Source organism: Tachysurus fulvidraco, chromosome 7 (assembly GCF_022655615.1).
Source record: "Tachysurus fulvidraco isolate hzauxx_2018 chromosome 7, HZAU_PFXX_2.0, whole genome shotgun sequence".
Classification (NCBI taxonomy): Eukaryota; Metazoa; Chordata; class Actinopteri; order Siluriformes; family Bagridae; genus Tachysurus; species Tachysurus fulvidraco.
The window spans coordinates 10,784,136-10,798,592 of record NC_062524.1 but is presented as its reverse complement, the minus strand read 5'-3'; the positions used below and the strand labels follow the sequence as shown (position 1 = coordinate 10,798,592).

General features: G+C 38.1%; 1 protein-coding gene across 5 annotated transcripts; it reads right to left on the bottom strand.

Moving 5' to 3' along the window:
* Positions 1-678: 678 nt before the first annotated feature.
* Positions 679-13,033, bottom strand: LOC113641332 (palmitoyltransferase ZDHHC18-B-like). Of its 5 annotated transcripts, XM_047816561.1 has the most exons (10): positions 12,425-12,566; positions 12,198-12,327; positions 11,920-12,080; positions 9,337-9,492; positions 7,717-7,854; positions 6,781-6,832; positions 6,471-6,573; positions 5,709-5,821; positions 4,452-4,548; positions 679-2,191 (listed from the first exon to the last, which is right to left on the bottom strand). In XM_047816561.1, exons 2-10 carry the CDS (start codon positions 12,254-12,256, stop codon positions 1,934-1,936), a joined length of 1,137 nt encoding a protein of 378 aa, XP_047672517.1. In that variant the 5' UTR covers positions 12,257-12,327; positions 12,425-12,566; the 3' UTR covers positions 679-1,933. The 5 variants fall into 5 exon arrangements, with proteins under 5 accessions (XP_047672517.1, XP_047672516.1, XP_026999810.1 ...); XM_047816560.1 differs by having other exon boundaries at positions 12,198-12,567; XM_027144009.2 differs by lacking the exon at positions 12,198-12,327 and having other exon boundaries at positions 705-2,191; positions 12,425-13,033.
* Between the last annotated feature and the right edge of the window lie 1,424 nt (positions 13,034-14,457).

Genomic DNA, 14,457 nt, shown 5'->3' with positions numbered 1-14,457 from the left:
TTATTTCCCAGTTGTTGTTGTTGTTGTTGTTTTTTTTTATGTAAGTATATTGGCCACATGCCACAAGCACATAACCATGAATCTTTTTTTCTATTTACAGATTCATTCTCTGCTCATTTCTGGTCACTGACTTTTAAGATAACATTTAAAGGGTCCATAAAGGTAATCGTTCTGAACTACATTTCTGGGTCGCTTTTATCTACAGTACCAGTGTGCGCTGTTTTACCCCTAGACATTCTATAGTGAATCAATTCACCCTAAAGGGAATCGACTCACCCTAGGTCTGACTGGTTCCCTGAACCAGGAATCAGTGCTCATTGTGTATGAACTAGACAGGAAGTTTTTAAAGGCAGATAGCTACTGATGATGGTATTTAATAAGCTGATAAGTTTATAGAAGCACAGTTATATGTATAACCACTATTTATTAGCCTATGTATTTATAGGCCATAATCGGTTTGACACAGACTTTGTCGGCAGGCATCACATCCTTTACCTCATTATCAATTCCCTGACTGTGGCTTTATGCTTTAAGTTGAGATCTGTTCCACTGAGGTTACACTGCCACACACACACACACACACACACACACACACACACACACACACACACACACACACACACACACACAAGACCTGTACACCAAATGTGCTTGTCCAGTGAGTTTTTAAATTTATTTGTGCAAATATTGCAAAGGTAAAGAATAGCAGTTAAGCATGATTGTTCCGTACTCATATTTTCCCTACTAAATTTGCATATTCATGAACCATATCTGGATTTCATCCACACCATATTTTCATATCCATACAGGTCCATATCCTAGAAATATATTTTTGTCCTGAAAACACCAAGAACATCAAACATTGGATCGAACATGACCAACTCAAGTAAAATAAGATGAAGATAAGAAATCACATGACTTGCTAATAATAAGTAACTTTAAGATCCATTGTGTGACTACATAGTGATTAGGGAATAAGGGAGACTACAACCTTTGTTTTTTAAACCATGATAGGCAACAAAATGCAAACAATATTTTTTCCAGCATGCACAGTCATTTGCATAAAGAAGGCTGGTCTTAGTGCACCTCAATAATGTAGCCTCGAAGGCCAGATAAATGGATCCCAGAGTTCATTCATCATACACAACAAATATATTCATGATAAATTATTGCTGTTTAAATCAATTTCCAATTGCATATTGATTCGCTGCTCTTTTTGTGACACACAACATATGAACTCAAACAGCAGATCTGATGGAATACATGGCGTTTGATCCACTGCTTTTGAACGTTTATAGTCATAGTGCTGATGTTTCTCAACATGGCGGCATCCATGCTAGGTTGGTTAGCAGGTGTGATTCGTGAGCACATCTGAGGTAAGAGTTGATATTCCTGACTGTTCAGTCTTGTTTTCAATCTGTAGATTGTGTTGGAGACTGCATAGCTACGTGCTAGCTAGCTAAATCGTTAGCCTCAGACATTACAATCAGTTTATACTGCGTCCATATTTCCGAGTAGCCTAGCATTAGTGTTCTCTTGACTTGAACTACTTAAACCACTTGCTTGTGTGACTTTCCGAAGTTATTCTCTCGTTCCCAGTCAATAAAGAGCACAGAAAAAATCAGATCTTGATGAACGAGCCAGACTATTTCAAGTAGATGATTATATCTATATATTTGGACAATTCAATATTCCCATTATTAAAGAGCAGCCCTTATATTTGGTGATCTAAGTGAAAACAACTGACCTGCAGGTTTTCTAACAGCCTTCAGGACGTTGTGTGTTTTTTTTCCAGTGATCTCTCCATTTTTGTTCTTAACAATTGCTCTGTAAAGAATCATCAGTTTCTTTTTTGTATTCTTTAAGCAGGTGATCGGTGCTGTAAAAAGTGTATTTTGAATCTCAGGTCTTTAAATCTTTCACTGGTCTCAAGCTACACATGTGCTTGAGTCCTGCTGCTAGAACTGGAAGTATTGATTTGGTTAAGAGATTGTGAGCTGCTCCGCTTTCCCTTGTGATGATGTCTGTGGGATGGTGTCTTCCAGGCTTTTGAGATTTTGGGCTTCACAGGAGAAGGACCTGAAGCAGGAGAGATGGTGGGTAGAGTGGCTAAGGTTTGAGACTTGCTTTGAGGACAAGGGCTGGATTCGTGAGGAGAGCATGTCGCTGTATCCAAAATGCCATTAGTATCCTGACAGAAGGACAAAGAAGAAAAGGAAAGGAAGTAGAAAATCAGGAAGGAAGCAAAGAAGAAGAAACAATTAATGACATTGATTAGAGGAGGTGAAATTATGGAGAAAGAGAAAACATATTGAGAAAAAGAAGAAAGTCATTAAACAAAGAGAGGGAAAATATAAGCAATTAGGGCAAGATGTAGCAAAAGGTTACACAAACATTAAACAGCAAGATTTAGAGAATTGGAAAGAACTCATGCAGGTGATGATTAAGATGGAGGAAAAGGTTTCAGGCAGTTATGTTCTATATACTATGGCACATGAAGCAGCTCTATAAACTTGCCATTTCATCATGACATCAGCACTTTCTGCCTCTCTAGCAATGACTCAGGCACTGAATGAGCACAGAATGAGACCGAAGCCTGCATTGTTAAACTAAAACTCAGTAAAAAAGGATTGACCTTTAAAATAATGTCACTTTCAAACAAACTACTTATTAGGTTAATATGATGCTAATTTTATAGCATAAATAAAAAAAAAAAAATTTAACCCATATATTGAGTTTGGTTCTTCTTATTATTACTGTGAAGCTGCTTTGAAGAGAAATGAAGAGGAAGAGTAGTGCTGAAGGAGATCTGATGGTCATTGGGGTGTAGTTTAGAAACTGCTGCTCATTGTGTTGTTCAGCCAGGCAGCATGCAGAGCCTATCCGTGCCAGGTTAACTGGCGAACCAAAGCCGATGCCTGCTTCTTACTGACCTCCCCATCCCACTGCTGATCCCAATTCATCAACTGGCACAGGTCAGTGCAAAGGCCAGACAATCATCCTCCTAAACATACACCCATAGTCATGACTGTTGCAACTCGAATGGATAAATGAGCTAAAAGTCACGAAGGCTTTTTTTGTTTTATTTTAAGTCTAAAATAAAAACACAAACAAAATCTGCTTGTACAGCTTAAAATACTTGTTTTTCAATTAGAGTTTATTTAACAATTGTAAAATATAAAGTTAAAAAAATAGACACAAACAAAAAGCATCAACCATTAGATAAATAGAAATAGACGTACAAATTTTTTACAAACGCTTTGTTTCGAAGCAAATCTCCAAAAAAAAAAAAAAAGTACTGTATCTAGTGTAGAGGTAATGAGCTAATTATAAGCAGAGGTTCTCTTTCTAGCACAATCATAATACATAAGGCATCTAAGGCGGGTTCCAAAGACATCAACATTGAAGCGAATCTCATATGCACTACTCGTACGCTCATATCTAGATCAAGTTGTAAACAGGAAGCCTTCTGTATTCTGATTCCTATTAGCATGCTGTCCTCTGATAATAAGAAGTAACTACATGTACAGTCAAGTAGACAGCCTGAATTGTTAACAAGTGTACAGTATTTCAATAGTGGACTAATTCTGAGATTGGAAAAAAAAAAAGAGGACGAGTTTGGGAAAGAAAAACAAACAAAAAGAACAGTTACGAGATTATTGACTTAATGTTTGATAACTGTAAACAATAAGACTTTTGTGAGGTGTTGTGCCAAATAATACTGCACTTTATATCTTTGTATTGACAGTGACTGACAAACCCCTAGAAAAAGAAGCAGCCTCTAGTGAAACAATCTACAGACTGCACAAAAAAAAAAAAAAACCCTGAGCTAAGATGTAAACATGTTCTGATATAAAAAGTAGCTCTATTTTTTCCCCTCAGCTTTGTGCAATACCATTATATCAGATGCGGTACCAGCTGCACCACATCTACAGTACTCTCTTTACAGTAATCAACGCAACGCAACCCAACCTATGATAAGCAGTCGGATCACGAGTTCATCCCCCCCAGATATAAAATAACTTTGCGAACGGTGACAGGTTTCATTTCCTCTTTCCGTTAAGAAAATGCAGTTCACAGTCCTGAAGTACGTGCGGCGACACGTTGTCACGTGGCGTCGAGTCAAGCGAGCAGCTCGAAGGCGGAAGTTCCTCAAATTTTAAAGGAGTTGAGTACAACAGATATGAACCTTGTGTCTTGCCTCTGAGCGGTGGTATAGAGTTTGGTATTGATAATTAATAGGAGCAGCGTTTCACATGCTGAAAAGGCAAAATCCGGAACAAAATGTCAACTCTTATGATTGCTCCAGGGAAGGTATAGATGCTCGGTTTGGGGCAGGCATGTGATCGGTCAGGCTGTAGAGTGGCTCTGAATGTGAAAGGGAGATTACTGAGAGGTTAGGGAAGAAGAAATGGGTGAAGAGCATGACCTCATACAGACACACGTCCTACCATGTTGATGTCGTTCTTTGCAGCAGGAAACCCGAGCTCTGTGGGACCAGCATGGGCAACGTCCTCCTGCGGCACTAAGCCTCTTCTATCTATCAAACTGGGACAAGGAAAGAACTTAATTGTTACACAAAGGTGTGGCTTGTAAATTCAGAAAGAAGAAAGTGACACCATAATCTACATGAATAACTCCCTACATTAGATTCTGACACCATGCTCGGTTTCATATTTTCACATGGTATATCATACAAGGTTCTCACTATAACAAACTGTGGATGATATTAAAGTGTGGTAACATAATACTGATACTGAGATCTCATGCTTTGTTTAACACTTTCACACAAAACTAAAAGTGATGTTAAAGCTATTGTTATTATTGCACACTTTTCTAGCACTGTACACAAGGGGAGAAGGTTCTGTCAGTCAGTCAGTCAGTATGAAACCGACCCTTTACCAGATTCGGATAAGACTGAAAACAGGATTTTTGTCAATTTTAATATTGAATATATCATCTAATTGTAAATTCTTATTCAATAACAGATGACTAAAGCTTTGAATAAGCTTGGAGGTTATGGAGGCTACGCTTCTAAAATTATGAGTCATGATACTTTATATAGATGACTTTCATGTCCTGTTGCTCATAGTGGCTGATTTGCATTGGAGAGATTTCTAACTTCTCATAACATCTGACTGGCTGTTGAGGGTACGGCATACACTACAAGAACGAAGGTTTGTGGACCATCACACCCGCACGTGCTGGTTGAACATGCCATTCTTGGGATTATTTATTGAGATCAGACACTGATGTTGAAAGAGTGAGGAGGTCTGGGGTGCAGTCTGTGTTCTAGTTCATCCCAAAGGTGTTCAATGGGGTTGAGTCAGAATCAGGACTCTGTGAAGGACACTCGAGTCCTTCCAGTGTTTTTGCAACAGCATACATAGACAATCTATAGACCCGTGTGCTTCTGACGTCACGGCATCAATTTGGAGAAGGCCAAAATTTGAGCGTGATGGTCTGGTGTTCACATACTTTTGCCCATATTGTGTAACTTCTCAAGTGTCCGAGTCAAACTGCAAGAGCTGTCTGATTAGTTGAGGCAAAGCACATGGACAGCTTAGTTTACAAAACTTGTATAAAGCATTAAAACATAATTCACATATTGTAGTGTTGAAAATGTTTTATACTTTCAATACAGTGTGCAAATCCTTATTTCATAGTGTCATAACTGATAAATAATTCAGATAATCAAGCTCACTCACCTGGGAGGCATCGGCCCACACAGCACTGAGCAGCAGTTTTTCAAAATGTTGTTAGAACTATAAGGATTCCCAGTTTCCTCGTTCCCGTTCTTCCCTGACCAGGAACCTTTTATCTGGAAGCGTGAAAAAAAAAAACACTTTAAAACATTCAAATTATAAAACGTCGTGTCTGTAAAAACTACACTCGAATTATATTAAATATACAGTATCTCACAGTACACCCATCACATTTTTGTAAATATTTTATTATATCTTTTCATGTGACAACACTGAAGAAATTACACTTTGTGTACAGCTTATATAACAGTGTAAGTTTGCTGTCCCCTCAAAAGAACTCAACACACAGCCATTAATGTCAAAAAGGCTTGCCACAAAAGTAAGTACACCCCTAAGTGAAAATGTCCAAATTGGGCCCAATTAGTCATTTTCTCTCCCCGGTGTCATGTGACTTGTTTGTGTTACAAGGTCTCAGGCGTGAACGTGGGCAGGTGTTTTAAATTTGGTGTTATCACTCTCACACTCTCATACATTAGACATTAATGGCTGTGTGTTGAGTTCTTTTGAGGGGACTGCACATTTACACTGTTATACAAGTTGTACACTCACTACTTTACAATGTATCACAGTGTCATTTCTTCAGTGTTGTCACATGAAAAGATATAATAAAATATTTACAAAAAAGTGTGATGGGTGTACTTACTTCTGTCAGATACTGTATAATCTTTCAAGATAAATCTTTTGGTAGTAATGTACAACACTTACATCCTCGTTCGTGGTGAGATTAGCAGCAACCAGGTAAGTGTGGAATCCTGAGAGGCCTAAAATAGACCAAACCGAGAAGAAGCAAACCACCAGCTCTAAAGCAGTGGAGCGGAGTAAAGGAGAACGCCAATAAAAAGATTACATCCAGTTCATACACATACGCTTTTACACAATTAATTAGTAGTAGGGTATAAATAGAAGCACAGTATTAGCACCAAAGGGGAGTCATAAGGAGAGGATCATCAATTATTCAATGCAAACGGCTTTAAACAGAAGACTGTAGCAACACAGTTGAAAGCCAAAAGGATATCTGGCAGGACTCGCCTTGAGAGCAAACACCAATCCTCTTCCATCTTGTGACCCTGTAAAAAGTTATGATTAATCATTATTAGATTTTAATTAGGGTATTAATTAACAATAAGATACAGCACTATCTGGTTGTAAGTTTCACTGTCTCAGTTTGACAATAACGATATAGAGGAATTAGACATTAACTAAAATGAAGTTACTATTTATCTCTATCATCTATCCCTACTGAGCAAGCATGAGACGAAAAAAAATCCACGAGATGATATGAGGAAGAAACCTTGAGAGGAACCAGACTCAAAAGAGAACCTCATCCTCATTTGGGTGAAACTGGTCAGTAAATAATGTCCTTACTACAGCAGTTTGTAGTTCTGAGGGAATAAAAGGTCAGAGTCATTTCTGACTTAGTCACAGACTCAGCACTAATTTCTACCGGACAGAGACTTCAAATGATCGCTGATGAAGACCCATCTAAAGAAAAGCCTGCTTTTTGTCAAGATTATTAACTTTTCTCTTATGTAATGATAGGAATAAAATGGTAGAAATGGTTTTCCATGCAGTTGAGGTCAACTATAATCTAACACATCTATGCATCCCTTCATAAGTTCCCTCAAACCCAATTTTAGAGGTAGGTTTTTAGACATTGTTTGAACATATAGCCAGTGAAAAAAGTAGGTACGGGCAGGTACAGAAGCCTATAGTAATGTCATGGTGTCATACCAATGTTGAGTCAGAAAGGCAGAAAGGTGACTGAAAGTACTCAATCATTGGATCTTACACCCATCTATTGTCCCCTCACTCCTACTTATACACAATTTATGCAAAAATGTCTGGAACCAAGCAAAATAGCGCTGCTGTTCATGTCATCATGAAGGAGGCAACTGAATGTGCATATGTGAGATTCAGTCTGAGGTCTAGTCATGTACGGTAGCACACATACTCAGAGCCAGGTGCGTGGTCACACAGCCGAAGATGAAGGCGGTGTGAAAGGACAGCGAGACGATGAACATGTAGAAGAAGCGATAGTTGCGCTTTCCCACACAGTTTCCTACCCAGGGGCAATGGTGATCAAACCGCTCTGAAGAAGACAAAGAAGATGGCAGAATTTACAGCATTGACAAATTCTCTGCACCACATATCACAGCTTGTTAGGAAGTTCGGGGTTAGGGCGAAAGGTTAGCCATGATCCGGCTCTCCTGGTGAAGACAGGATTAATGGCTTTGTTCAAGAGCTCAACAGTGGTAGACTGGCAGTGTGACGATTTAACCTTTAAGCCCCCACTGCCCATAAGGAAGAAATAAAAAAAAACACATGGGTTTGTCCATATTACGTTTTATCATCATATTCTTAAGTTCTGAAGATATCATTCCTGTGATCTATTAATTTAATTCAACTCAAATTGTATCATATTTTTTAATATAGATAATACTGATTTTCCAATGGAAGCAGTCAGGACAAGTTTAAAGCTGTGCTAGGTACGATTAGACGTTGTTTAGGTCTCAAACTATTCAACATTTAAACGGTTTCCAGGCATGCAGCTAAACAACAAACAAACCGATTTTTTTCAGCAACTTAATACACATTTACTAAGACTTATTGAACTGTTCTTCCATCTTCCACTGGTAGTTGACGATTGCACCATTAAGGTGTAACGTCATGTGTCGTCTAAAGAAGTTACAGATTTGAATTGATCATTTAACCAATTGCATTTCTTTTCAAAATAATATAGAATTATATAAATAAGGAACATGATACTCTTTTATAGTTTTCATTTAGTGTTTTTCTAGTCAGTTTTTTTAACAATCACTGGGATATTTGCAGACTTATTTACAGGAAAGTGTAACTTGCTAGCTAGCATTATTCAGCTATGCTAAATACAAGAATTGATGGACAACAAGTAAGAATGCAAGCAAAGGCTTAAGCTAAGTCCCAAATCACATATTCTACACTATGCACTGTATTGTCTGTGAATTTTAGAAAGGTTGTAACGATTTTTCTCTGACAGGAAGTTCTCAGTCAACAGCAAATGATGCCAAGTGGACGTAATGTGGTGCGACTAGCTTGAACGTAGTACGCTGAATTTTTAAAATGTTAAGAAAAAAAATGTCACAACATGGGCTAATTTAAGACATTTGACAGACATCTTGTCCACCAGAGTGTCATTGGCCAGCTTGGTAGCCCCGTCCCTTTTTTTTACTACATAAACAAGCTTCCAACATTCCACACTTCGCTAATTCAGTTAAATAAGTGCATCATCCAGGTATATCACTACTCACTGTTTTTACTACAAAATGACAAGTGCATAAAATACGATTTGGGACGTAGGTATACAGTAGATAAGAATGTACCTAGGTCATTCAAGCTGAGAAGACAGCGGATTTGAGAACATTAACCTTGGGCAATCAAAGGGGCAACACGTGATGCAGCTTGCAGATGTTGCATTTTGGACTGAACAGTAGTCATGAATAGATCAAAGATCACAAAGGTATAAGCTTTTCTAGAGGACACAAGTGCCAAAAAGCAAAGGAGATGACATCCTTCTAGTTCTGTCGCTACTCACCCACACAGTTGTCACATAAGCTGCAGTGGGAGGTGCGTGGCGGCCGGAAGATCTTGCAGGTGAAGCAGTACTTTAGCTTAACGACCTGCTGGTTGATAACGACCTCCTTGGTGCGAGGAGGGGGCCGATAGGATGAGGTACAACCGTTGGGGTTATCTGTATAGCAAGTAAAAAAAATATTTTTAGCAAAAGAGCACATGGTTATAATACAAGTGGTTTAAATGGGAACAAAATTATATAAAGATGCTAATTACTTCAAAAACAAATGGACTTTTCTATTAAAACATTATTTTTGTGAAACATAGAAATTCTTAGAGCACAATGACGATGTAGAAATGACATTTAGGCTGATCTAAAAACTCTTGATATTGCTTTCTTGATATAGATCTTTTAACACAGCATTTCTTTATCAAATGGCTTGTTCACAAACAACAACAAGATTCCAAGAGTATTATTATTAACAGCAAAAACTCCAGCACAAAAATAGAACCTATGAAATGAGGCATAACAATGCAGTCAGACCGATTTTCTCTGACTGGATCAGCCTGAAGTAAAATGAACTCTATGTTAAAACTATAGGTGTGTCCCAAGTCAAATCAAGTAGCTTTTAAATAACAGACTCGATGTACTTTACTATTTTGCGGTATAAATAGTATGAGCAGTGTGTTCATGCTGATTTGAACAAGAAATGCACTTCAAATCATTTATATTTAACAGACTTTATCCAGAGTGACGTACAAAAGTGCTTTGAATTCTTCATCTAGGAATTACATTGACAATCATTGCCTGGTTCACAGACTAACGATAACATAAGTCTAAAACTCTGCTGAATATTTATCTATCATCCATCCATCATTTATCCATCTGTCTACAGCATCTATCTATCCATCCATCCATCCATCCAATCATCCATCATCTGTCTGCCTGTCTGTCCGTCCATTCATTCCGTCGACAGTATCTATCTATCTATCTACCCATCCTTCCATCCATCCTAGATATACCTATCTACACATCTATTGATGTGGTAGCTCAGTGGTTAAGGTCTTGTTCTTGATTATAGGAAGGCTGCAATTTCAATTCCCAGGTCCACCGAGCTGCCACTGCTCGGCCCTGTAAAAAAGCCCTTAACACTGAGTTGCTCTGTTGTATAAAATAAGATAAAAATGTACATTTGTCTGGATAAGAGTGTCTGTCTGTCTATCTATCTATCTAAAAAATGGCAAAAATGACACTCTATGCTGACATAACAGAAAATGGGCGGAGCTACCAATGTGATGACTCTGGAGGAAAAAAAAAATTTCAAGATGCCCAAGGACACTCTGGTTGACAAAAAAGCTTACAAAGGTCTTTTAAACTGGCTGATGTTACTGGCTGATAGTACACATTAAAATGACACTTAGAGTGCAAGGTGTTGTAGTACATGATTTGGGATGCAGCTCGTATGTTACGCCCCAATTTTTGCCATTGATTTCCAAGTAGATGAATTTCTGCTCATATTCAAACACATCTACTTACACGTGTGCTTGTTAAATGATGGCAATCGTTTTTTAAAAAATGAAAATAATAAGCAGGGGAAAAAATCAATACAGCACAGGACTAAGCCAGGATATGGAGACGTTACTGGGCTGAGCTGTGCTTTACCGACTAAAGGAAAAGCACAAAACAACTTAACACAGGTGACTTATGAAAGAGAATGTGAATCATCACTAAGTAAGTAAGCAAGGGAGTGAGCAAGTGAATGAATGAGTAAATGAGAGTGTATGAGGGGAGTTAATGAGTGAAGGAGCACATGAACTGCAGTTAGGCCACAAAGTGTTTATTTTTGAGGGAATAATTGAGTGAGTGAGTGAGTGAGTGAGTGAGTGAGTGAGTGAGTGAGTGAGTGAGTGAGTGAGTGAGTGAGTGAGGTGGGGAGTAAGGGAAGGAGTGAGTGAGTGTGTCAGTGTGTGTGAGTGAGGAGGAACAGAGTAAGTGAAAAGGGTAAGTTAGTACGTGAGTAAAGGAAAAAGGGAGTGAGTAAAAAGGGAACAGTGGGAGGGAGTAAGTGAGTAAAGGAGTGAGTGAAGGAGAGAATGAAGGAGAGAGTGAGTGAGTGAGTGAGTGAGTGAGTGAGTGAGTGAGTGAGTGAGTGAGTGAGTGAGTGAGTGAGTGAGTGAGTGAGTGACGGGGGAACAGAGTGAAGGAGATATAGAGTGAGTGAGTGAGTGAGTGTCAGGCTGAGACTCACAAATGAGCTGTGGAAAACCTTTTAGAGACAAACCACACCAAATACCACACCTGAATAAAGAACATTGTGAGCTGTTCATAAAATTAGACTCATGAATAGTGGTGCAAACACTCACACACACTGATCAGTAGCTACATTCATCATGTTTATTTTAAATATCTTAAACAGGAAACTCCAAACCAAAACTACAGTAAACTGTTGTCCTATCTGTCCTTTTTGTGGCTTATCTTCTTTGGGAAGGGGGAGGAGATGGTAAACCATGTGAAAAGTAAGAAGCACATAACACAGTACATTTTTGATATAATCCTCATCCAGTTCACTTGTCTTGTGGTCTAATAGTGACTAAGTGCACTCACCAATCTGTTTCTCGATGTCGGCTGCTTCCTCAGGTGTCGCCCTCGGAAGAATGCCAGGGTCTGAGAAGCTGGTCTGAAGAAGAGAGATGACTACAAAGACAAAAAGGACTCCTCCAATCACTGGGATGCAGCCTGTCAAGTGTTTGACCAGGAAGGGACAACTACAAATACAACAGACCTGAAATAAGAGCATTGCTATGACAAAGCCTCTCGGATGCATCTGCTGTAAGCATGGAAGACCTAGAAAACTCTACAATGAACATAAAAAGTGTGACCACCGTGCACCAGCATTGTTGTGCAATCGTGTCATGCTGTGGTAGTTTGTGCACTTGCACATAATGTCAGGGTGAGTCGTATAGTAAGTCTCAGGTGTGACTATAAGCAGGAAGCAGCAGAAGAAAAGGGATCCTTTTTGAAAACACAAAAAGACATACACAATATTTTTGGGAACTTGTATGTAAAGCAGGTGAAGTCCAGATCCAGATCCAGATGTGCAGTTACTTACTCAAAAACGAAGAATAAGCCACTGGTGATGAGGATGAGCCCCATGGTGAGAGGTAGAACACCGCTTTGACGTGCCACCATTATCCGACCATCACAGTAAAATCGATTCATTCCCGGAAACACTTCCCATTTCCTCTTGATGCGCGTGGGCTTCTGTTCTTGGCAAGGACGCGAAGGAGCTGCTGTGTGTCCAGGTGCCGGTGTCGCGAGCGCATGAGGATCTATCTGTTGATATTCACTTTTCATGTCTTCCTGGTGGTGTAAAAAGAACCGTCTCTTCCTGTATTATCCTCAGTCACTCAGTGCTTTAGCACTGGACTAATGTGATGTGATGTGACCGGAAATCCTTTTATTTTTTTGTCCCACAAACCGACGTTTACGCGTCAGTGCGTCAGAAAAGATTGCAACATTTCACAGAATGTATTCGTGTTCCTCTTCCTACGGATTAATCATTGCATTTCTGTAACACTTCAAGCTGGTAAACCAAACCAGTCAGATATACCAGGTAGTGACGTAATGCATCTACTTCCTGTGTGGGTGCGTAAAGATACTGCGCTCTCTGGTGACTCTGTGAATGCTCCAGTGTTTTCCTTCAGCCTGATCGGCTTTGTCTTACAATAAGGACGTAATAACAAACGGAGATAACAGCTGAAGCATGCCATGTGGGAAACATGTTATGTTTCAGGGGACAATGAACACGTGTTCCCCTGAAGTCGCCTGGTGACGTCATGACGGCGTTGGATTGTTGTTATTGTCATGATCTTTTTTTCAGTATGAGACTCTGGAAATTGGTTTGGACTAATAATAATAATAATCATAAATATTGCATTAACAATAAAATTAGTGACGTATTCTTTAAAATTATGTAATTATGTAATGTAATTTGTCCAACAAATACATTTCTACAAAAAAATTTAAAATGATATTTCAGATTCTTCAGATTCTTGTGCATTCTGTAATATAAATATCAACAAATAAAAACAAATGTAATATAAACGTACATACGATAGGGTTTTTTTGGATCGATGGATGTCGAACATTTGTTTGAATCATTGTGTGGGACAAAAATTAATATACAGTAAAAAAAAGTATGTTATATTTCTTTATGAGAGAAGTAAAATGGTGAAATGTCATATTTTTATTTTAAATCTGCTTATTTGGAAAGTTTCATATCCATAAATGTAAAGTGGTCTGAAAAGAAACCAAACATTTTCTGTTTTAAGCTGGAAATGAAAACTCTGTCAAAACTATGGACTTCTACAATACTGTTCCTCTTTTCTAAATTAATTATATTGCTCGATTCCCCTTATTTGTATTTTTTATTTGTATTTTTTTCTTTCTCTTTCCTTTATGTTATGTTACCATTCTAAGATTTGAAAAATATGACATTGTATTTTGTTATCTGTTATCATTTGTTATTGTGAAAATTAAAAACAATAATAATAATAAATAAAATAAATATAAATATTAATATAAATATTAAAATAATATAAATATCAAATCGTGCATATGCTGCAAAAGATTTGGATGTTTATCCAAAAAAATAAAACAGAAAGCAAGAGAATTGTGTTTTTTCAGCGTAGAAAAAATAAAGTCATTTACCGCATTTAAAGTCCTTATAGAAACAAGACATTGGTGTTGATAGCAGTGCAAACTTCCTAGTAAGGTATATTTAGAAAATACTATCATTTATTTTTTGAGTTCTCATGTGGGATTATAAAAAGCAGCAGAAGGTGTAGAAGACTGGTAGGTTACACGGTGAATAAAAAGTCAGGTACACGTTAGACTCGGGTACAAAATGAATGTGCTTTTCATGGTCATTTGTGTAATATTGTAAGGTCACTTCATGAGCACTTAGTAGCACAAGAAAATATCCCTGCATGCAACAGTCCTTTGCTACAGATGTGCTGCTTTGTGCCACATGTTAGTGCACAATATATTACTAGATAGATAGATAGATAGATAGATAGATAGATAGATAGATAGATAGATAGTATCTATCTATCTATCTATCTATCTATCTATCTATCTATA

What these genes read in the sequence shown, in the direction of transcription:
- LOC113641332 (XM_027144009.2), bottom strand. Translation starts at nt 12,669, where the DNA reads ATGAAAAGTGAATATCAACAGATAGATCCTCATGCGCTCGCGACACCG. An exon ending in CTTATGTGACAACTGTGTGG is followed by an intron (nt 7,855 to 9,336) that starts GTGAGTAGCGAC and finishes TGTCTTCTTCAG; the next exon opens with AGCGGTTTGATCACCATTGC. An exon ending in GACCACGCACCTGGCTCTGA is followed by an intron (nt 6,833 to 7,716) that starts GTATGTGTGCTA and finishes AACTTTTTACAG; the next exon opens with GGTCACAAGATGGAAGAGGA.